Genomic DNA, 23,827 nt, shown 5'->3' on the forward strand with positions numbered 1-23,827 from the left:
CACCTTAAACTAATACATTGTTTTATGTCAATTATAGCTTCATTAAAAAAGCCAATTATTTAGTCCTAAAGTCAGTCATATTTTATGTGGGTTTGTTAGTAAGCTAAAGAAGACTCTGGTTTCTTAAACACAATAACTTTGAAAGATAGAAACAAACATTTTTTTTCCTGGCTACATTAAAATAACGAATTTTATTTACAAAAGATGAGTACACTGTTCTTCTTGTATTTTCATTTTGTACCACAACTTTGGGAATCAAGAAACACCTTTCTTTTTCTCTGAGACAGAGTGGCTTGGTACAATTCTTAAAGTAGTTTCTTTTGGAAACCCATCAAATTTTTATCAGGACTCCCGTAGTATGCTAAAAAGGCGTTTTTTTAATGCGCTATCTTCTTGTTTTGAGAAGCTAGCCTAGCTTCCTGAACTGTTACATTACTTTTGGGCCATGGAACACACCAGAAGAGGGTGCCTCATGACCCTTTTCTTTACAACGTTCTCGGTAGAAAAACATTAGCATAGTTCCCGGGAGACTAGAGTCTTTGATTTTTGTCTCAGTCCTACCATTAAATATCTTTGAGATCTTGGACAAATTTCCTAGCATCTTTAAACTTTAATTTTGTTTTCTGTAAAATGAGAAAATTAAACCAGATAATCTGTAGGATTCCTTCTAGCTATAAAATTGAAACATATTTTTAAAATTTTACCTACTTTATGGCAAAAAGGAATTTTGATATGCCAGATTTGGGGTGGAACTGAGAAATGGCCTATTTTGTTACATTAATTTTGAATTATACTTTAAGAAAACTGGACTGCCATCCAGAATATCGAGTACATTTCTTAATGAATGTGTCTAGAAGCTTTATTAACAAATCCAGAGGCTGCTTTCACTTTCTTGGTTTTCTTATGTCTGTTTCCAATTTGTACTATTTATTTGCACATTAAATAATTCTTATCAGTCTATTTTGTAAAATGACTTGGCCTGAAAAATTTTCTTGTGCCAGCCAAGCTCATCACCAATCAGGCACCATCTTCTTTGTATTTTGTTAACTCTACTCCATCCACACTGCTGCCCATTGTGGCTATCACGTGAGCCTGGAAAAAGAGATGGGTTAAGAGAGAACCTAAAATATTTACCAAAAAAAGGAAACCTATGCGTTTTTAACATTCTAGAAATAAGATCACACAGGCTCTCTTGATGATTAATTTTGTGTTCACTAAATTAGTTTTGTTTTGACTAAAATGTTCACTGAGATGAACTAATAGGCCTATACTCATTTCCAACACTTTATTTTCCAAGTCCTCTTCGGAAACGTCGTAAAAGAAGGAAGAAAGAGGAAGAAATGGAAACTCTGGGTAAAGACATAACTCCAATCAATGAAGATATTCAAGAGACTAGTATTGCTTAATGGTGAGTGCGATAAACTTGGTAGGTGGGAAACTAGTCAGGTGACATTGACCTGGTGAAAAGGGGCTGGACTCCGTCCAGGAAATCCTTGATTGGAATTGGATTATGTTAAAAACATCTAAAAATAAATTAACATTTTTTCATAAAATCTGAAGCCCAATACAAGACTTTCTCCTGTCTTTCTTTTGCGTTTTATCACAGAGACAGGCAGGAGGGAGAAGCCTTTTATATACTTTTTCTAATGTACCAAGATCAATCTTTCTAATTCTGCATCGTTGTGGTACTTATTTTATATTTTTTCCTTCTCATTTTTGGGCAAAAGAAGAGGTATTTTAGTTTAGACATCTCATGTTGAAAGAAAATAACAATAGCAATGTTTTTGTAATAACTTTATTTATTCAGCATACCATATGCCAACCACTGTTCTGAGCACTTTAAATGTTGTATCCGTTAGGATCCCAGCAGGAGTCACAAATCCTCTTGGATGATCTAACAAAGAGGTTTTTTTTTTTTTTTTTTTTTGAGGAAGATTAGCGCTAAGCTAACATCTGCTGCCAATCCTCCTTTTTTTGCTGAGGAAGACTGGCCCTGAGCTAACCTCGTGCCCATCTTCTTCTAGTTTATATGTGGGATGCCTGCCAGAGCATGGCTTGCCAAGCGGTGCCATGTCCACACCGGGGATCCCGCCCGTGAACCCCAGGCCGCTGAAGCTGAAGGTGCAAACTTAACCGCAGCGCCACCAGGCCGGCTCCTCTAATAAAGAGATTTTGATGAATGGACTGGGAGAGCAGGGTTGAGGGAACCCACAGGAAGGTTGAGGCTCCTGGCTTCTAGCAATGGCAGGAGGCTTTCCCCGTCCCGTGTCTGGAAGGACCTGGGAGTGTTACCTTGGCACCGAGGTTGGCCCCTGCAGGTTCCACCAGTCAGGAGCCGTAGCTGCGGAGAGAAATAGGCACTGCAGGAGCCTAAACAAGGAAGGAGGCAGGAAACAGAGAAAAAAAACCTCACACCCTCTTTCCTTCTGCCTTCAGATTTTCAGCAGATGCCTCCCACTAGCCAAACCCAATCAGAATGGGAGAGCAAGGGAGCCCTTGTGATGCAAGCTGGAGGTCAGCCCCCTGGAGCGCAGCGCAGGGCGGAGAACCGCTCTGTCCCAGGGAGCGTGGAGCATAACTAGCACAGCTAGCTGGGGTAGTTTGAGCTGTAATGGCTTCAAACCCAATCAGAATGGTTTAAAACAAAGGAAATGATTGGCTCGCATGAACTGGCAGTCCAGAGGGAAGGTGGTCTTCACACTTGGGTGAACCCGCGGCTCCCACGTTCTTTCTTTCTGTTCACTGTGGGAAGAGCTGGCTTGGTGCTTGGCTCGTTCCTCTTAGCAGAGGCCAGTAGCAGTTGGGGCCACATGCTTCCCTGTTCACATCCAGCAAGAGAGAGCGGTGACTTTTCCATAGCTCTCAGCAGTACAAAGACTCTCTTTTCCCAGAAACTCCCACCAGCATAAGAGGGAATAGTAAATGCTTATTGAGAAATTATAATGTTCTCCTAACTTATTACCAGGGGGACAGTAATGAACTGAAAACAAAAATGCTGGCTCTAGATTTTTTTTAATTGCATAGTACATTTCTTTTAAATGGCTTGCTGTTTTTTTCCTTATTCCTACAGGCTATGAAAGTACCTCCAGACTGGTGGCCAGCTGCAAAATGCCTTGCTCGTTTGAAAATGGACAGAATGTGTCTCAGGAAAACAGCTAGAAAAATGAATTTTAAATAGTGTATTTACTTTTTGTTTGTAATGTTAGTTTGTGTTTACTATTGTTTTTATAATAATAATAATAAGTAATTTTATTATTGCTTAGTAATTGGGAAAAAGCACCCAGTTAAGAAGGGAAATTTTAATAAACTTCCAATTAAGTTTTACTAGTCACCAGGATTACTAGTCAAACAAACAAAAAAAAAGCAGGAAGGAGTTTAGACCTTAGGAACTGAATTAGTAAAAAAGCCACCACTTATCCAACATTTACTATGTGCTAAGAGTTTGAAATATATTATCTCCATTAATCCTTTGAAGAGCCTAGGAGATATCTACTATGATCCTCATTTCCCATATGTGGAAACAGGCCCAAAGAAGGTAAGTAAACTAACCCAGAATTACAGGGTTAGGAACTGGTGGATCTGGAATTGGAACCAAGATTTACCCAGGTTCAAAGTTTGTGCTCCTAACCATCATTTTTGTTCATCCAAGTCAGTGCAGCCTGACTCACTAGTAGAACCCAGGACTTTATACTGAACTGCGTTTTGCCATGACTCTGAGGTCTGGGGTCATTTTCCTGCAGAAACTCAGAATGCAGGATCCTGGATATATGTTACTGTTATAACCACGCTTTCCATAGCATTGTGTTTTATTACGTTCCTTTGCTCCTTTCTAAATTCTCAGTGACATGAATAAATTCTACATTAGTAAAGCAAATAGATTTGCCCCATAGCTAGGGTAGTGAATAGGGATGGAAGATACATACCTGACAGTCTTTAAACCCCAGGTAAGTGTTTATGCTCACTAAAGTATAAAGAATCGTACTGGAAGAAGCTGGTTATCCCAGGGTAATGGTCAGTGACAGCACCGCAGAGCCCAAGCGAGACTGGTTGTGACCATATCCTCATTTTTGTTCTTCTGAAAAAACACTTCCTGGGGTTGCTCTCAGGTGAATTTTGGTGCAATGAAATCATGACCATAATCATCTATTACTTAGGACTCTCTTGCCAAATGCTTCTTCAACTCCACGGTACATTTGATAAAGACTCTTTTAAACTTGAAAAAGCAAAATCTACATTTAGCCGATATTCCATAGAATACAGAACTTTCTACATTGACTGGGTGGGTCATTCACAAAAAGTGATGGAAGGTGTCCCCAAATTGCTGCATTTTGGCTGTTGTGCCTGTCAGCCAAGCATCTTCTTCTCCAGAATCTTTCCAAGTTTTACTTTGCAGCGTAGGCTGCATACGCAAAGTGAAGGCAGAGAATTCCGACATGAGGTGAAGTCGTTTCTCACCTCTATCACTCGTCGTGTTTTGAGTGAGGCTGAGGCTGTGCTTCTGTATAACACAGAAATAGCTCAAGTATCAATAAGAGCAAAGTCAAACAACTGCTAATTTTCTAAATCTATTTTTTCTCCTAACTTAATGGCCCTTGTTGAAATAGGATTATATCCAACTGATCCATGTTATGTATGCTTTATTTTCAAAAGCCCCCTTCTGGGCTCATTCATTTCTTCTCTTTCTCAATTTTCTTTGACACTAAGAGCATTTGAAACATGCTTGTTAGAGCATTTAAAAACAAAAAACAATGCTCTTGGTGTTTCTTCTTTCCTGAACCGAGGTTGATTGACCAATGGAATCTCTCAAGCCGATTCAGGCTTGGAAAGTTTGTTTTGATCCTAAAATGTTAATGATGTCTCTTGAAATTTGGTAGGTCTAATGTCAAGAAAGAACCTCAAAGATTTTCATATCTTTTCAAAATGTGTTTTATAATTGTTTTGCTTATACTAAATGACCTTGTTTATGTACACTGTCAATATTATCATGTAACAAATAAATTTATTTTTAAAACAAAGCATACATATATTTACTTCGGAATTTTCTGTTAAATGAATTATTAATAGAAATAAATTTGAACATTATTGCTGTAAAAAACCTTATATTTTATAGAGACTACCTCTAATATGTTGGAAATAGTCTCTTCTGACCACATGTTTTCTTGGAAACTAAAGAATGTGGAATTGTGGTGGACACAATTGAGATTGTCTGCCCAACAGCCTGGCCATATTTTGAACCCCACCTTCAGCTACATTTGGTTGGTTTAAGGTGCGCACTTAATTGGAGTCATTCTAGGGGCATTGGGAACTTGAACCGAAGTTAGTCTTCTTCGGGATTTTGGGGTATAAAAATGTCCATTTTGAAGCTATTGGCAGTCATGTTTTGCTCCAAGTGGACCAGAAAAGCAAAAGAAGCTAGTCAGAGCAGAACAGAGATGACACTCAAGGTCCCTGACAGTCTGAGTCCCCGTTACATGTGTTCTCAAAGTTTAGCCTTACGCCATTCCTGTCTGTGGGCGCCATGATGCATGTTAGTATCTTTATAATAAATTCCTCATTTGGCTTAAACTAGTTCTATTTGGGTTTCTGTAACTTGGAACCAATATCCTGATCAACTCCAGTGCATCATGAGATTGTGGACAACAGTTTCTTAAAGCAGAAATGACATTCTATGTCATCTATGAAACAGATATCAAATTTATGAAACAGAATATCACATTATGGTGTTCAAATCGTGCCTTTAATTATATTAGAGGATCATTTCTAGTAACAATATTCAATTTTCACCATATGGCCATTCAGGACGGTGGTTGGAGGGGAACATGGAGAGGGAGCAGGGAGTTCAGCAAGCGTCGATTGGGAACCTTCTGTACTCTGGGTGCTATGCCACCCACTAGAACAAATGCTAAGGAGGAATAGACAAGGTCCTGTAGGAAGTTTACAGTTTAGAGGAAGAAATAGCTACTTACTGATCATTTCAGTACCATTTGGTGCTCTGAGAGAGGCTCAGGTTATCATGGGATCAAGGAGGAGGGTGACAGCCACTTTGGAAAGAACAAGGGAAGGCTCCTGAAGGCAATTACATCTGAGCTGATGACTGGCTCTGAGAAATAAAGGTCTCTGCCCCGAATTTCAGTAAGTCCAGATATTTCTAGGATTCTTGTCAAATTCTACGGAATTTCTTGGAAAGCTCTAGCAGTGGAGGGACAGGTGGGTGTTGCTACAAGAGAATAAGAGAAGAGAAGGAAGCAAGGCTTCATGCTTTGTTCCAGAATGCTCAGGCATGACAGAGTAGAGTATATGGGCATATGAGCTGGGAGGTGAGAGGTTCCTGCTTCCAATGATGTTATATTATTAAATGATGGGCTGAGATAAGGGGAGAGGTTTTGATTTCTTTCCTGAAGTGGATTATTTGGGCCTTTCGCATTTCGTACTCCATATCTTTGCTCATGGTGTAGGCAAGTTACATAGAGAGTGGGGGAAAATGTTCTGGGTCAAATAGCTTTCTATTTGGATAAGGTCCTGGTTTGCGCAAAATTTTGTGAATGAAATCCAGGGCGTATTTCAGTTCCCTTGGCTTTAAGACCAAGCTATTGCCTTAATGAGACCTTCATTTGAGTATATCCTGCAGAGATTTTATGAAAGCCTAAATATATTGGTGCATTCTATCATTCATTCATTCAAAAGTATTTAATTAAGTACCAACCTAGTGCCAAGTACCTTAGGTGCTGGGGCCTCATTAGTGAAGAAAACAGTTAAAAATATCTGTGACCTCATGGAGCTTGTATTATAGTGGATACACACTTTCATAGCATGGAATTTAAAACAAGGCTCAGCCAAGAAGTTATGTTATCCAGAGGACATTGTCACTGACTTTTAACCTATCCCGCTGTTTTGGAGCATGAAACTGAAGATAGCATTTACAGAATGACTCAGTATATGGTAGAATGAGTAGATTTCTCTTGATTGCCAAATAATGTACATATTTTAATAATGACTGTCAAGAGCAAAAAAAGTTTAACTATGTTCCTTTGGTATAAAAATCTTGGTTTATACATTTTTTTTTTTTTTTGCTATGGTTGATGAATGTGGGTGCTGCATTTGGGCATCTGCTCTTCTTCAAAGAATTCTCTATAGTTCAGAATATTTTTCTGCAAAGTAACCTGTTTCCACGTGATCATCTTTGGCAGCTGAGCGTTAATACTGGAACATAAAGTGCAAATAATCTATTCTTGCCTGTTTGCTAATGTTACTGGATCCTGGGAATGCGTATCTTATAATAACATCTAGTTGGCACTTCTGTAAACTCATTCTTCCCTGGGACCTGTCAGCTATTGGTGTTTGAAGTAGTCTGAAATTCTATATTAGGAAACTAAATAAGCTATAAACCTCCAAAAACTATATCAGCGATTCTTTTCAGGAGAGAAATTATTAGGAATGTTTCTGCTATTGCAAATTTCAAAATGTGGATCTCTAGGTATGTTTAGTCAACAATTACAGTCAGTACTTGTATTCTAAAAGAAATGTTTAACCAAAAATGTTTTTAAAGACTTTTTCCTCCACATTTTGTTCTTCTTACTCAAGTTTAAGCTACAAAAATAAAAATAAATGTGTGACAGAGGTACTTCAAGAGGGGTTTTCTTTTTTATTCTCCTTCAGTTTATTTAAAATAAGTCGAACAAACAAAATTCTTCACCAACACAGAACTCCTTAATGTCACTTGCTGTGGCAAGTGTAATTATTCTTATAAGATGTAAGCAGAATAATAAAAGATTTTGAAACTCTGTGATCCAAGCTAGATAACTATTTTCTGTATGTTGGGTTTTAGTAAAAAGTCAGAGAGAACCTTTATCTGACTTACTCTCTAGAAGTATTTCTGAACACTTCTAAATATTAATTTTAATAATTAAATACTAATTAAAATACTAATTTTAATAAACCTGTTTCTGGTGTATTCTTTTTTAACACCCTGGGAACATTTGTTTACTCAATGAACCGGAACTAGAAATTCTAAAAATAATAATTTACACAATGTTTTTTGTTTGGTTGGTAGGTTTCGTTTGTTTTACTCCTAAAGTAAAGGTACTCTGCTCTTGGGTACTGTCCCACTGTGCCTCCTCACTCCACTGCGCTTCATAATATCTGAACTCTTGAGCAAACCAGTGTTCTCCATCATTCTATGAAAGGTGAAGGGATAGGGGGACACTGGCTTCTGAACTATTGCAATGCCAAGGCTACAAGCGTAGGATCTTTATACAGACAGATCTAGGCTACAACCCCAGGTCTGTCACTGACTGGGAGGCCCTGGACAAGTTACTTCAACCTACTCTTGCTCTCACCACCAAGGGGAAAATAAATAATAAATAGGGTGGGTTGAGAGGACTAGATGAGATAATGCCTGCAAAATGCTTAGCCCAGCACTTGGGATATTTTAAGCACTCTCTAAGTAAGGGTTCAATTAATGTTAGTTATTATTAGTAAGATCAATAACAGTGATGATGATGATGTTCTTTAATCACTCTTAAGGAAAACAAGAAATTCTTTTTGGAAGCTGAGTCACTGCATTGACAGTGAAAGTACTCTGTATTTTTAAGTTTTCATGATCCCTATGGGAAGGAATGTCTTTCTACTCTTGTCGGGACAAGCCATGTTTAGGTGAAGAATTCCAGCTCAGTGACTGGTCCTATGAAATTGCCTCATTTCTCTCCCTATGTTCCTCCTCTCTCCCTTCCCTACTCCCCCCTCGAAAGTACTCAAGGAGAAAAATTAAGGAAGAATTATTAGAATGCTATTGAAAATAATTAGAGGCCTAATAATTTTTAAATTATGCTGAGATAATTTAGCTATTTTTGGAAGTAGAGTTGGACTTTACTGCTTGTACACACAACATCACTGGAGGTGTCAGAAATAGCTTGGGCCAGGGACGGGAATAACCTCTCGTGTTTGCTATTCACAATGTGCCTGCACGGTAAGAATTATTATACCCATTTCCCTGATAATGAACCTAAGGCTCAGGAAGCTTAAGTACCCTTGCAAATCTTATTACTAGTAAATCATTGTCAACTGCCTCTTAATTTTGGTATCTCAGACTTTGATATAAACGTGCACTGAAATTATCTGCCTGCCAAATGAAAAGAAACAGAAATGTGTTGTTCTGGACTGCCGGTTGGTTAAATAACTGATTACCAAGACTATGTGGTTGACAAAACTTTGAGACATTTTGAAAAGTGAAATAGTGAACAGGAATAAAATAAGAGGATTCTGTAGCAACCAGCTGATTAGTTTTTTGTTTGTTTTTAAAATGCAAACTTTCAGCCAGGTTTAACAGGCTTAGCTATTTTTTCTTAAGTTAAAATATCTGAAAATAGGAGAGAAGGACATTGAGTATATGAATAAAACATATAGATTGAGCAAGATGGCATGCTCACTAATGTAAGGAATGCATATTGTGCTCTTATTAGAGAGTATTTAATTTGATGAGACCAAGTAATTTTTCGAACCACAAAGGATACGAAGAGGTAAACAGCCTGTAAAGTATTTAGCTGTTCCTGAAGCTTTTACAAATAGTAAAGCTTTACACAAATTGGTGTAATTTAAAAAATATTTTTCCAATAACCAAAATTAACTCCACATTGCTCGAGTCTCTTGAATTCAATGAAACTTCATTAATTTAAACCCCACCAATCTAGAATTTGTCACCGTTCAAGCTGGACTAGGCAGATGTTTACCTTCATGATAATTAAGAAGTAGTATTTTTAAAAAATCATAGGGGAGATGTTAATGTTGTAGACCTTTCCAATACATTGAAAATTACACTTTAACATCTTTTTTCATGGTAATAACGTCACCTCATGCGACATCAGTCACTTGTTTAAAATCAAACTTTTCATTTTTGTAAATCACCTTCAGATCCTAATTCACTTGGTTACATGTCACTGAAAGCTGACAGTGAACATGCACACACGTGTTCTAAGTGCAGGGAGAGTGGAGAGGAGAACAAGAGACAGAGTAGTTTTTCTAGTAGGAGAAAAGACATATACACAAATAGTTATAATAAAAAGCCACGTAAGTGCATTCATTCATCCAATGAATATTCAGCATTTACTATATGCATAGCATAGGGCCAAGGGCTCAGGATAACAGGATGAACTAGCCTTGGTCTGTGGCCCCAAGAATTTTGTTCTCTAACAGAGAAAATGAGAGTTTTACATGTGCAAATAATCCCTTGCTAGTATGGGCTAGGTATTGAAGGGATTAGGGAAGACTGCTCAGAAGCGGTGGCAGCCATCTAGGCCTGGAAGAATGAGTGGGATGTGATAGGGAAGTAGAGATAAGAAGGCGTTCCTCTAGGGAGGTTCAAGCTGAGATCAAACTAATCCTTTCCTGCTGGGTCGTCGTCTGTGTGGAGAGGCTCTGAGTTACCTCAGTAGCCCACTTTGAAGCAATGGCTGGTCAGCCTATGACCAGGAGGTAAGGGATATTCATTCTCTTCCTGTTCCAGATGCTGCCTCACTTACTTTTCCTTAAAGTGAATATGTACTGGACACCTCTGTAGCATCCCCATTTCAGTGTTCAAGATAAGAACAGGTAGGGAAGAATTTGGACCCAATCAGGGTCATCCCAGGCCTTCACAGGGACTCCCAGGGCCTATCTCTCTACTTCCCCCTCACAGTATTCTCCCTTCAGATACCCTCTCTCCTCCCTGTTCCATGCAATCTAGTTCCTCTTTCCTAATCCGGTCTCAGTCTCCTCAGGTTCTTCTGGTGTCTCACGAGTTTAGCAGCTTTAGTCATTGAATGCCTGTGTCTTTTCACAAGAAGGGATGGGCTTTATCTTGAGGTCTGCTAGCTTCTTTCCTTCCCCCTTTCTAGGTAAGGTGGAGAAATATAGAGGGCTTCCATGATTCTTCTGTTAAGTATGCAATCAAGCAAACCATTCTCCACATACCCATCCCAAAGTAATCTGTGTCCCCATTATTAGAGAATTTTTTACACTATTTCTTGGAAACTAATATCTCGGCATTATTATGCTTGGCAAGCATTTCTGCCTCCCACTCCCAACCCCTGAATTACATCACAAAGCTTTCTCTCTTTAATAAAGAGCACCTTAGGAAATGGGAGGAGGTGAGTTCATCCCACTACAGAACTTTAGATAAGGTCTAAGTCCTGGGAGGGAAGAGGAGCTGGATCTTTTCTATTGGTAAGAGATCTATAGGCTGGATGAGAGATCAATAAGAAAGTAGGGAGAAGAATTTCACTTGGAGACAGCAACCATTACAAGTAAGATTATGTGGGTTTGTAAATATGGGACACATTTGGAGAAGGCTGTATGGAAGAATGTTGAGAGATAAGAGAAAGACACCCAGTCAAATTTGAATTTCAGATGAACAAAAAATAACATTTTCGTATAAATATGTTCTAAACATTGCTGTTTAACTGGACATTCTGTATTTTTATTTGCTAAATCTAACAACCCCAGTATGGAAGAGCCCAGCATGGGGTGTTTGGGGAATATGCTTGAAGATGAGGCTGTCAGGTAGGGACAGGACAAGGTCATGGCATCTGATATGTCATGCTACAAATTCTTGGACTTTACTGGACAGGAAAGACAAAGCTTTTTGAGCAGGCAAGTGACATGATAAGACACATCTTTTAGGAATATAATTCTGCAGGCATTGAGAATGGTAAATTGGAAAGCTGAGAGATCAAAGGCAGGAGAAATGACAGGAGCTGGAATTGGGAGGTATAAATATAAGGCTATGATGTACTCTGGGCATTTTGGTGCAAGAATCAACATGATTTTGTGATCTGTTGAATTTGAGGATGTGAGAGAAGGAAGGATTGGAGAAGACTGATAGCTCCAGACTCATGACCAGGCAGTTCTTGGTGTGATGAACTGAGATATGGATTGGAGGAGGAGGAGCATGCTGGCGGTGGAAGCTAGGATGAGATAGTAGAGATAATGATTTTGGCTTAAAAAAATGAGATTTGAGGACTCTGGGAACATTTTTATTTTAAAGAATGGCACCTGAGCTAACATCTGTTGCCAATCTTCTTTTTTTTCTTCTTCTTCTTTCTCCCCAAAGTCCCCCAGTACATAGTTGTATATTCTAGTTGTGAGTGCCTTTGGTTGTGCTATGTGGGACGCGACCTCAGCATGGCCTGATGAGTGGTGCCGTGTCTGCGCCCAGGATATGAACTGGCAAAACCCTGGGCTGCCAAAGCAGAGCGCGTGAACTTAACCACTCAGCCACGGGGCCGGCCCCTCTGGGAAGATTTTTGTAGAGGATCTAGCAAGCAATTGGGAATGTAGACTTGGAGATCGAAAAAAGTCCAGGTCAAGAGAAAGATGAGTGTTGAGCAGGGGAAAGAAATAATGAAACAACAGCTTTGAGAAGAATCGTCCAAGAGTACTGGAGATGGACTAAGAGGCACAGATGCTGAGGTCCTGAGGAGAAACCTGTATCTTGATTTGCAGTATCTTGATGTGCAATAATAAGGGAAAAGTAGAAACGGAGAGATAAGGGGTAAAACCTGGATCCACTTCAAAAGAAAAAATCTAGCAGGATTTGACATTAGATACAGTTGGGAATAAATGAGAAAAGGAGGAGACAGAGGTGCCTTTGATTCTGTCAGAAGGGAGACTAGAAATGCCGTGTTCATGACAGCAAGAGCAAGGTGAGCTGGGAGCTGACTTTAGGGACAGAAAAGCTTCCACTGCACCTTCATTGAGTTTCAGGTTGCCTATCGAGCATCTAAGTTAAGATGTCTTGCTGATACTTGCAATCTATAAATTGTACTCAAGGGTTAAAAATACAGATTTTGCAAAGAGGTGGAACGACAAAAGTGAATGGTATTTCTGAAGGTGTGAATATAGGCTAGGAGCCTTAACATTCAGAGCTGCTGTGAACTCCTTGAAAAATGCAAACTTGTGTGGGTGTATTTCAGTAAAAAAATGCGACTCACACTCCAAATTGGTTGTGCAGAAAAAAATCTAATAAATTAATTTAGTCCATTACTAATTAGCTTTTCTCTCCTGAATGCTCATATGCTGGTAAGTGGGGAAATAAACTAATTAAACATTCAATCTGGTTTGGACTTAGCCCAAATGAGTAACGTAAAAAGTCCCTTCCAGAAATCTCCTGAATTCCTTGGAATACAAAGCTCAGGTTCTCACAGAGTCTCCATCTCTTCCTATTTCTCTCACTAAAGTGGTCTGCAGGGGATGACGAAAGGGGCTTCCGTCTCACGTGGGTCCTTGGATTGTTCTGGCTGGCATCCACTATTATCTGGGGGCATATCGCCTGGCCTGACTACTGTATTCTGCTGGCCTTGGATGCTGAATTCTGAGGCAAGTGACCTCATGGTCCTATCTGTTGGCCCAGGCATGATCCCAGGGAGCAGTGACCATCCTGTCCTTGCTGACTTGACTTCTCCTCATATCTTATTGGCTTCAATCACCTCATCTGGCCTCTGACTCAACGGTCCATCATAGCCTCCATGGTGTTAGCTCACTCTGCTGGGGCAGGCCATGGGTAGGGTGTCTACTTTCAACTCAGCATCCAGACCACAAAGAAATTGATGCATGCAGGGAAACTAAGCTTCCTGGTTGGCAGTAGCTGACTATCATGGCCAGGGAAGACTAAGGCAGGGTTACGTACTCAGTGAGGCAAAAGGAGAAAGACCTCAAGCAGAGAAGCAGAGAATTGGAGGCGTGTGAGGTAGGAAGGTAGAGTTTCTAGATCTGTGGAACTGACATCCAGGTTGTGGTGGTGGCATTGGCACACGGCTTCCCTTCAAGTCTGCCAACCTTTCTTCTGCTTCACTGCAGCGACAGAAGCAGAAGTCAGAGTGCAGAGGGATGAGAGAGGTGGAGACAGAAGTGGATGTAGACAAAATGCCCTCGGGGATGAAGGCAAGCAATGAGAATGGCTAGAATTTAGCTGGGGTCACCAGGGAAAATCCACACACCACACGTGTTTATTCCCTTCCTCTTTCCCTCCCACCCTCCCTCTCATCTTCTCTCTTTCTCTCTCTCCTCCTCTTCTTTTTCTTATAATTGATTTTAATTTAATTCATCTGTCAGATAATGTCCACCACAAAGTTTAAGAAATTACCTCAGTTATTTTTAATGACTTTAGCCTAAGAGTTCCCACAAAATAAAACAAGATTCCTGTTTCTAAATGACCTCTCTCCAGACTGCTTTTTCCCCCCTAGGCTGAGCATAAGCAATCACTTGTCTTCAGCAAATACACACAGAATTGCCCAATAAATACAGATTGCCATGGAAACCAAACCAAAAGAGAATAAAAAGATAAGGCTGAATATTAAGGATTTGTTTGGTCTTAGTGACTGTTTTTTCAGATCTGAAATTCTTTGGTCTAGGAAAATGTGAACCACAGTTTCCTTACAGAGATATACCAGGGGACTCCTAAAGCCATCCCTAACCTTAAGTTTTTGTGCATTTTAGTAATTTTTCACCAGCCCCTCTTCTGTTTCTTTTTCTCTCTTCCAGGAGCTCATAAAAGAGCAATTGCAAATGACCCCTGGTGGCAGCATGCGTTGCTGCGAGCGGCGTGGTGGGTGGGTAAGGGATTGGGAGCCTGACAGAATTAGATGTGCATCTCAGCTCGCTGGTGACATTTTCTCATTGGTGTTTGACACTGGAGACTCTTATTACATAAAGGTCTCTCGACAATTTATTTTGTAAGTCGAAAAGCTCTCATTTTGTCTTTACAAGATGAAGAGTGCTTCAAGGACCAGTGCAGTTTTCTCTGCACATCTGTTGCTCGTGTTCAAATCTGAGACTTCTTTCCTGTTAGTAAGTATGATTTGCTTGGTGCTATAGTTAAAATATTCTGACGCAAGTAATTCAGAGTGACAAAAATTCCCATCTATTTCTACACAACTCAGAAAATTCTCAGGAAATTCATCCTCACTGATTTGGAAATGACCAAGGGACATTATTACCAGTGGTAATATTATTATGCCAATTAGCCAAGGATTGTTCCCTGAGGTTCCCAGAAGGCAGTTTTTACTGGAGCTCAGGGAGACCCCACGGAGCGAGGCTGGAATCAGAAATTGTGTGTTTGAGTTTCAGTTTATGGAATTCGTTAGCTAAGTGAACTTGGACAGGTACTCATGCTTTTTGAGTCTCAATTTCCTTAAAAGCCATAGAATAATTTCTAGATTCCTCATTGGACTGCTGTGAGATTTCTTTTTTCCCAATAGAAGCTAATATTCACGGAGCACTTATTATGTGGCAACAGTTGTCTAACGCTTCACGTAGGAACTCATGGAATCCTCCCAACAGCCCTGTGCACAGGTCCTTAGTGTTATCTTGAAGAGGAGCTGAAGGACGCGAGGTGAACATCTTGCCTGAGATCACACAGCTCGTTAAGTGGCAAATCCAGGATCCAAACGCGGGAAGTCTGGCTCCAGGCTATTACTATCACTAGAAAATATTTATTAAGTACTTACTAATGTCCTAGATACCGTATTAAGCACTTTACAAATAAGACCTTCTTTGTCCGTCATAAGAACTCTGTGGCATAGGTACTATTACTGTCCCTTTGTGCAGAGAAGAAAACGGGTTCAGAATCTGGGCTCAAGGAACTTGCCCGAGGTCCTCTAATTCACAGGCAGGAAACGTTCCTTTTGCTGACACTATTCTCCTTCCACTGCTCACCCTCTCCCACACCTGCCTAAATTCTCACCATTCTTCAAGTCTCAATTTAAACGTTGTTTCTTCTAGTAGTCTTCCCCGATACTAGGCAAATTTGGACAACAATGGACTGAGATAGTTCAAAATTAAAAAATTCTCTGGGTACCCAATTTTTATAAGCAGGAAGGAAGCAGTCCAAGAAGGCTACTTAGGTGCAAATTCACACAAAAAATGAAGGACATCTCAGATGGTGGATGCAAGAGTATAGGGAGTGGAACCAAAAGATGTAATAAACAATGGACAAGGTAACCACTCCTTGGGAGCAGAACTGCATTCTGATCTGAGAGCTTTCCTTTTAGCCACAGGAGGGAAATCTAACGATATTTACTCAGTTGGATTACAGAATTCCTAGAAAAGTGAATGCTGTCTTGTTCTGTTTCTTCCCTTTTTGAACAAGAGTCTCTGTTACGGTTATTTTGTCCTGGTTTCTTCATTGCATGTTAGGTGTGTGAAGAGCAGATGTCTTCTCATAAGTTTGGAGGTCTCCAGATGAAGAGGCGGTACACCCAAGATGCCACGCTCCAGGATTCCATCCATATTTGAACAAGATATAAATTGCAAGATATGAAATCTTGAGACTGATACCATATTGGATCAGACTTTGGAAACAGTCTTGGGGAAATCAGTGTATGTTGCTTTGCGAGGAATAGAAATAGCTGTGTCCAGAGGGCGGACCATGGTAGATTGGAACAAAATGCCCACAATATTTAGCAGTTCCTCCTATTAAGAGGTGGAATCTGTTTCTCCACCCTTAAAAGTAGACTTACCTATGTGATTTGCTTTGGCCGATGGGCACTAGAAAACATGATACAAGCAGAGACAAAAAATTCTTGTGCATTGGGATTTGCTCTTTCTTGGTCTAGAAATCTTCCATGTGAGAAAGCCTGGACGAACTTCCTATAGGATAAAATTTGAGGCGAAGAAAGTCCCCATCAAGCTCTGATAACCCAGAGAATCATGAGCTAAATGAAATGGTTGTTGTCTTAAACGATTAAGTTTTGAGGTGATTTGTTGCAACAAATCTCACTGATATGGGTTGGATTTGCACAGACAGCAGGTAGAAAGAAGGGAGGTCCATTTTTATCTTCCAATAATAGAGCATGAAGGGAGTAGCACATATTAAGATAATACAGGAAATCTATGCGCTCCAGCAGCTTCTCTCTCCACCTTCTGGATTTAACTAACACACATTACAAACAGCCACACAAGTCCAGAAGGTACAGAGGTTTCTAAGAGCAATAATCAGGGCTTCCAGTGAGGATTATGCTGTGAGACGATCGTTTAGAAAAAAGCTAAGATACCAAACCGACTGATGATCACCCCCATGAAATAGTCAAGAGACAAAGTTAGACAGTGTGCTGAATGAAGCAATAAGGAGCAATTTCATTCATTCATTCAACATTTACTTAGGTGTTTACTGCATGCCGTATCTGGGCAAAGGAAAACACTATGTGATTCCCTTAGGGTGTTGTCATTGCAACTTCAAAGTTTGCTTTCTAAGTCATTTGCGTACTTGGAAGCTCTAACTAAAAGGCTCAATAATTAGGAAAGAATTCAATTAAATTGACTTGTCTTAATAAAAATTTCACATGAATAATTTTTTAGGTGACCCTCAAACACTGTGAACTCTTTGGAAGACAGACATCAGGGAAATAAATGTTATGCCTTGCTAATCTTAAGTGCACTTGCAATATGGTGTCCAATATGAAGGAAATGCTTTTATCTGATTTTTGCAATTTATTGTCCTTTTCTGTTTTTGAGGTTGAGGAGGCATTATAGTTGTTCATAACTTTTTTTCTTTCTGATGTAGATTTCTTTCTTTATTCCCATTGAAAGAACTCTAAGCATTAGGCAAAATTAATTACACTAGTCTTAAAATTTCTTCACATGTAGAGTCTGATTCATTTAAATCACTTTTTAAAATAAACTTTAGGGGCCAGGCCAGTGGCATAGGGGTTGTGTTTGCTTTGGCAGTATGGGGTTCGGGGGTTTGGATCCTGGGGGTGGACCTACACACCTCTCATTGGGCCATATATATAAATAAATATATATAATATATAATAATAATATAATAAATATTAAATATTATAATATATAATATAAAAATATATATAACGAATATATTATATAATACATATATATTATAATATAGAAATATATAGATTTATATATTTTATTTATTTAACTATATATTTGTTATATTCATATTCTTATTTATTTATATTATCATGTATAAATCACTTCTATAAACCTCATTTTAACTTGGCACGTGCTCTCTCTCTGTCCCTGTCCCTGTCTTCGCTTCTCTCTCTTCTCTCTCTTTCTGTTTCCATTTTTTAAATTTATTATGATCTAAAGATAGGAAAGGACATGTGATGTCAAATTTTGCTGTTTGAAGGCAAATTAATTCTCCCTGGAGCCTAGCCAGTGTTTCTCAAATGTTAGCGTGCAAAAGAACAACCCAGAGAGCCTGTTAAAATGATAAATTCCTCCTCTACTGTGGACTGAATTGTGTCCCACAAAATTCTTATGTTGAAGCCCGAACCCCCAGTGGGACTGAATTTGAAGATAGAGCTTTTAGGAAGTCATTAAGGGTAAATGAGATCATAAGGGTGGGATCCTCATTCAATAAGACTGATGGTTTTATAAGAAAAGGAAGAGAGAGAGATCGCGCTCTACAGGCAAGCGTCTAGGAAGGGTATTGTGAAGACCTGGGGAGAGGGCAGCCGTCTGCCAGGCAGGAAGAGAGCTCTCACCAGAAGCTGAGCTGGCCAGCACCTTGATCGTAGACTTGCCAGCCTCCAGAACTATGAGGAAATAAATTTCTCTTGTTGAAGCCACCCAGTTTGTGGGATGTTGTCATGGCAGCCTGAGCTAGGACATTCTCTGTGAACCACCACCCCCTCCTCCCAGCCAACATTTTGATTTTTTAGGTAAACGAAGGGGCGTGTTAGGATTATTCATGTTAACAAACGCCTCCAGAGATACTAATGGAGTTTTCTGAGGGCTTTCCTTTGAAAAGCAGTGACCCTAAGTGAGGAGTAAGAGCATTTGTCATATTGTTTCCTGAGGGCAGGTAGCTGTTCTGATAGAGGTATACCCCCCCCCCCCCCAGTGGCTTATTATACTATTCGGACATTTATACCCACTGTTTTTGATAAAAGGGGTATAGAGATCAGAAATTTCCAACACAAAAACTACTTTACCATAAGAAAAAATATATATTTTCTAGTATATTTGAGATTTATGCTCAGAGTTAGGTTTTGCATTTTAGCATTTGAGTAGATACAAGATCCCACTTGTTTTCCTACACGGTATGGAGTGTTTAGGACACAGCATTTTGGGGCTGGAAGGGAACTGAGAGATCATCAGCTCTAGACTTCTTTTTCCTTACTGTACAGAAAAGAAACTAGGGGTCCATAGAGGATTGGATTGTCCAAATTCACATGCTTATTGGTGCTGGAGCTAGATCTGAAAAAGAATTTTCTAACTGGGAATTGTTCCATCAACACAGACACAATTTAACATAATTGGCTTAAGTAGATTATTGTGAAATAGACAATTTTGGATTATTCTTTCTATTTTCATATTTTTACGTTAAGGTACAATTGCACCTGGGTTTTTAGGATTATAGCTTTTTTTTAGTTATAAAAGTAGATGGTATAAAATATTAATGTTTCTCATTTGAAGGTCTGTGTTTAAGCTATTTTTAAGTTGACTATTAAAAATATTAAAAGTGGGGGGCTAGCCCTGTGGTTGAGTGGTTAAAGTTCTGCACAATTTGCTTCAGTGGCCAGGGGTTTGCAGGTTCGGATCCCGGGTGTGGACCTACTCTCCTCATCAGCCACAGTGTGGCAGTATCCCACATAGAAAGTAGAGAAAGATTGACACAGACGTTAGCTCAGGGCTAATCTTCCTCAAGCTAAAAAAGAGAGGAGGATTGGCAACAGATGTTAGCTCAGGGGGAATCGTCCTCACAAAAAGAAGATTAAAAGTGGCATTTAGCTCTTGGCTTGGCCAAGCTTAATCTGAGTATATTCAGTAAAGTCAGCTTCTTCTATGATATAGACAACTAGGCGTAGAAGGATGCAAACTGAGAAAGTGAAGTGGGAGGGCAAGGCCTCATGACAGGGGTGTTCCTGGGGAAAACCTTGCTTAACTAATCGTAGGCAATATTGTGATGATACATAATGAGACACAATTCATATCCTTTTTAGGATGCTTCCTAAAATGCAACTAGCTGGCAGAAGACAGAGCACTTGGGTTGAATGTTTCACAGAGCTAAAGGTGCACTAATTCTGGATGAGACTCCAGCTGGGAGGTACCATTTTTCTGGTCGTTTAAAGATCTCTGGACTAGATTTGAGTCTTGGCTTTGCCCCTTACTGCTGGTGTGACCTTGAGCAAGGCACTTTACTTCTTTTGTCCATGGGTTCGTTATCTGTAAATTGAGCAGACTGGTTTCAATATCATTAACAACTCTTCCAGATTTAAAGGTGCCATGATTACGGATTGTCATTTCTGGACCATCACTAAAAAATATCACCAAAAGCTAATTCATTTATCCTCTTTTTTGGTTTGTTTCCATTCTGGAACTTCAACTTGGCTTTTGGAATACGTAGTTATTAGAACTGGGGTAGAATTTCAGGCCATTCACATTCTAACTGTTATTTTACGATCTACTGGAGGCCGTTTCATGAGTGAAGTGCTCGGGCCTACAGAGCTGGCATCTTTAAGCTGGAAAAGAGCTGGCATCTCAAGAGATGGTATCTCATGTCATGGCTGTGTACCAGTGGGCTGTGTGTGTGTGTGTATGTGTGCACGTGTGTGTGCTTGTGTGTGTGCACATGTGTGTGAGGAGGAATCTTTGAATAGGATTTGGAAGCAGATCTTTTATATATCTATATCTATAGATCTATATCTATTTCTCTCTCTCGCTTTATATATATATCTATATCAATTTCTATTATCCTATATATTTCTATGTATCTATATCTACGTAAATAGATCTATGTCTCTGGAGAGACATATAGATATAGATAGATATAGGAATGTATATATTTAAACATAAATATATATTATAGGCCATTATTATTAATATATTTGCTAGTATATATATTAAATATAAGCATTAATTTCTCCTCTTAGGATAGATGTGTCCATCCCTTCCATCTGTCTATCTGTCTGTCTATATCGCAGGAGGAGAAAAGCATAGATCAGAATGATGGACATGCCCCTCTCCAGGACGTGTCACCCTAGGGCAGGTGGGCAGGAATCTGTTCTACCTTTGTGTTGTAGAGACGTGATTAACTCATAAACATGCCTGACTTTTCCTTCGCTCCTGCCTGCCTCTCCTGCTCTCTGACGAGCTTCCAGCCCTGCTGGGCTGGCTGTTCGGGCTTTTGTGATGAGAGATCCAGAGGACATGGAGCAGGAGAAGGAGGACGAGACAGCATTGAGCCGGGGAAGGGGTTTTCCAGGGAGCTTGGGTAAAAGAAGCGCATCAGACACGCTGTGAGAGAAGAGGCTGGGGGAAAAGGGGATCACTGAGAAACACCGTCACGGTCGGTTCCTGGATTCCCTTCCCATGGTTGGAGAAATCCAGTTACTTCAAAACCCCTTTTTGTTTCTGGACTCTGTTTTGAGTGGCAACGCTGCGTGGTGCCTGAACCACATGATTAATGGCTCAGTAAGTGTCACGATAGTTTCCAGTCTGCGAGGAGAAACAGAGAGCCTGCCCGGGAAAGTGTTAAGGAGAACTTTGGACTGGGTCATTTTGCTCCTGGAAGGCAGCATTAAGGCTCTTGATATGATGTTTAAGAGACAGGGGGTCGTACTCCAGGGGTACAGATCAGAAACGCCACAAGGACCCGGCCTATCTCTGTGCCTACTGTGTAGAAGGCTCAGTAGACATCTCTTTGGAATGAATAAGTATTGAATAAACAGGAGAGTCTGTACATGCAGGGTCTGTTTTAGGTCACTGATTTATACTTAGTGAGAGGGGTTATTTTAGAGCATGCTTCTCTGGATCAGTCCTGGCCAAATGTATCCTAAATTTCTTGAGAGGGAGAAGCAGTAAGGTACATAAGGAGTTGAGAAAAATATTGAAACTGTGGGGACCTGGAATTGGCCACCCCAAGATATGTCTCTTTGGCATCAGGATTATTTGAGGCTGATTGCTTCTGATAAACTGGGACAGGGAAGGAGGCTCTGAGGAATGGAACTTGCCCTTCCTTAGGACACGTTTACATTTGTAAGGTAAATCTCTATCTGTAAAAGGTGCCTCCCTCTCTGTACCAGGAAGAAGAAAGGAGATGACCTTCTCTCTAGAAACTCTTAGTCAATACCAAAGGCAAGGACTTAAATCTGCATTTTATTGTACTAGTCTGGTAACCTCCTGCAACTGACTTCCCTCCCCCTCCCAATGTTGGCATTTCTTTAAGGACTAAGCATCTTTCCTTAGGCTAGGAACTGATTGCTGCGCTCACCTGTGACGCCCAGCTCCAGACAATCGACTTGCCTCCTGCTACGCCCTCTGAGACAGCCGACCACTACCTGCTGTGTCCATCAAGCACTGGGCTGACAGGGCAATCTTGTGACTATTGTGGGAGGGACAATTCAATCACATGTGAAACACCCTGTTTGGAGGTGTATAACCACTATGTGCACCCCACTTCTTTGGTGCCCTTTCTTCCTTCGGGAAGAAAGGCCCCGTGCCATGGTTCCTCATAAAGCTTTGTTTAATTTTCTCTTGCTATTCTGTCTCATGTGAATTTAATTCGTTCTCCGGCCAGATGAACCCCCATTTGGGGAGAGGAAACGTCTTCCTCCCCTACAAAACTATGTGAGAAAACAGAGGTGCTGGTTGTGGAGGTGGCTTTCTTGCAATTTACCCATCTGTAGCTTGTGACATGCTGAAGAGAGTACCAGACGAGGAAGGGACTTTGAGGGGGGCGAGCTGGGTGGTCATTGAACTCATCTGTAAAAAGGAAATAATACTGTCTCTCTTGCAGTGTTGTGAAAACTAGAAGTGGCAGATGTCGATGGAAAGAATTGATAGAGCCAGGCACTGTGAAACGTAAAAGAAATACATTTCATTATGACAGCTACCATTAACCATTCTCATTTTTCAATTCTTCTTAAACAAACAATGCACTGCCCCCCCGAATCCTACATCTTTCTAACAAAATCTTATTGAGTTAATGTATGTAACAGATAAGAGCTGAAGAGTGGGGACCCTAGACTGCCCCTAGGGCTTGTGCTTGGAGCCCTCCAAACTCCTCAGAGAAGCATGGAAACGCCTGAGCTGGTCCACCGCCTAATTTACCGCTGTGAGAACCAACTGCCAGATGCAGCCATGATTTACTGACTGAGAAACCTAGTTCTCTTTATTTTTTGAGGAATATTGGCCCTGAGCTAACATCTGCTGCCAATCCTCCTGTTTTTCCTGAGGAAGACTGGCCCTGAACTAAGATCTGTGTCATCTTCCTCTATTTTATATGTGGGATGCTTGCCACAGCATGGCTTGATAAACAGTGCCATGTCCGCTCCTGGGATTCGAACTGGCAAACCCCAGGCCACCAAAGCCAAAGGTGTGAACTTAACTGCTGCGCAACTGGCCTGGTCCTGCCTAGTTCTCTTTTGAAGCATCTCTCGTAAGCCAGTGAAATTGTTTTTTCTCAGAGCAGAGTAAAAAAACATTGTTACGTGATTGAGAATTCTCTGATCCCAAGAAAAATGCTTAACCTTTTCTGTTTTCTTTTTTCTCACTTCACTTAGCTGTTTCTCCTCTCACCCTGCCTTGCTTCCTTTAATAATTAGCTTTGGAAGGAAATAACTCACATGGTGAAAATGATCTAGAAACTCAGATTTAAAAAAAAGTTCCAGCCAACATGGATATGTGTGATTCACAGTTGCTTTAAGCCCACAGAAACTTGTTTGCGCAAATTAATAACAACTTTTAATAAACAGACTATACCGTCCACTGCTAAAAATATTCCAGTCAGGCTTTACTTGAAAAGGAAGATATGATAGGAATTTATCTCCCTGGCAACAGAACTTTTAGGAGTAGTTTAAGCTACGACAATGATCTGTGACAGTTTTTGAGG

At 40.2% G+C, this 23,827-nt stretch overlaps 1 protein-coding gene across 2 annotated transcripts in view; it reads left to right on the plus strand.

Annotated features, from left to right (window-relative positions):
- Positions 1 to 5,015, plus strand: part of BTC (betacellulin) — a 44,210-nt gene extending 39,195 nt beyond the window's left edge. For both annotated transcript variants that reach the window (XM_008521955.2, XM_070612777.1), the window contains exons 5-6: positions 1,298 to 1,408; positions 3,071 to 5,015. In XM_008521955.2, coding sequence (XP_008520177.1) covers positions 1,298 to 1,406 — 109 coding nt within the window. In that variant the 3' untranslated portion in view covers positions 1,407 to 1,408; positions 3,071 to 5,015. The remainder of the gene's footprint in view (positions 1 to 1,297; positions 1,409 to 3,070) is intronic.
- Positions 5,016 to 23,827: the final 18,812 nt, after the last annotated feature.

Source organism: Equus przewalskii, chromosome 3 (assembly GCF_037783145.1).
Source record: "Equus przewalskii isolate Varuska chromosome 3, EquPr2, whole genome shotgun sequence".
Lineage (NCBI taxonomy): Eukaryota > Metazoa > Chordata > Mammalia > Perissodactyla > Equidae > Equus > Equus przewalskii.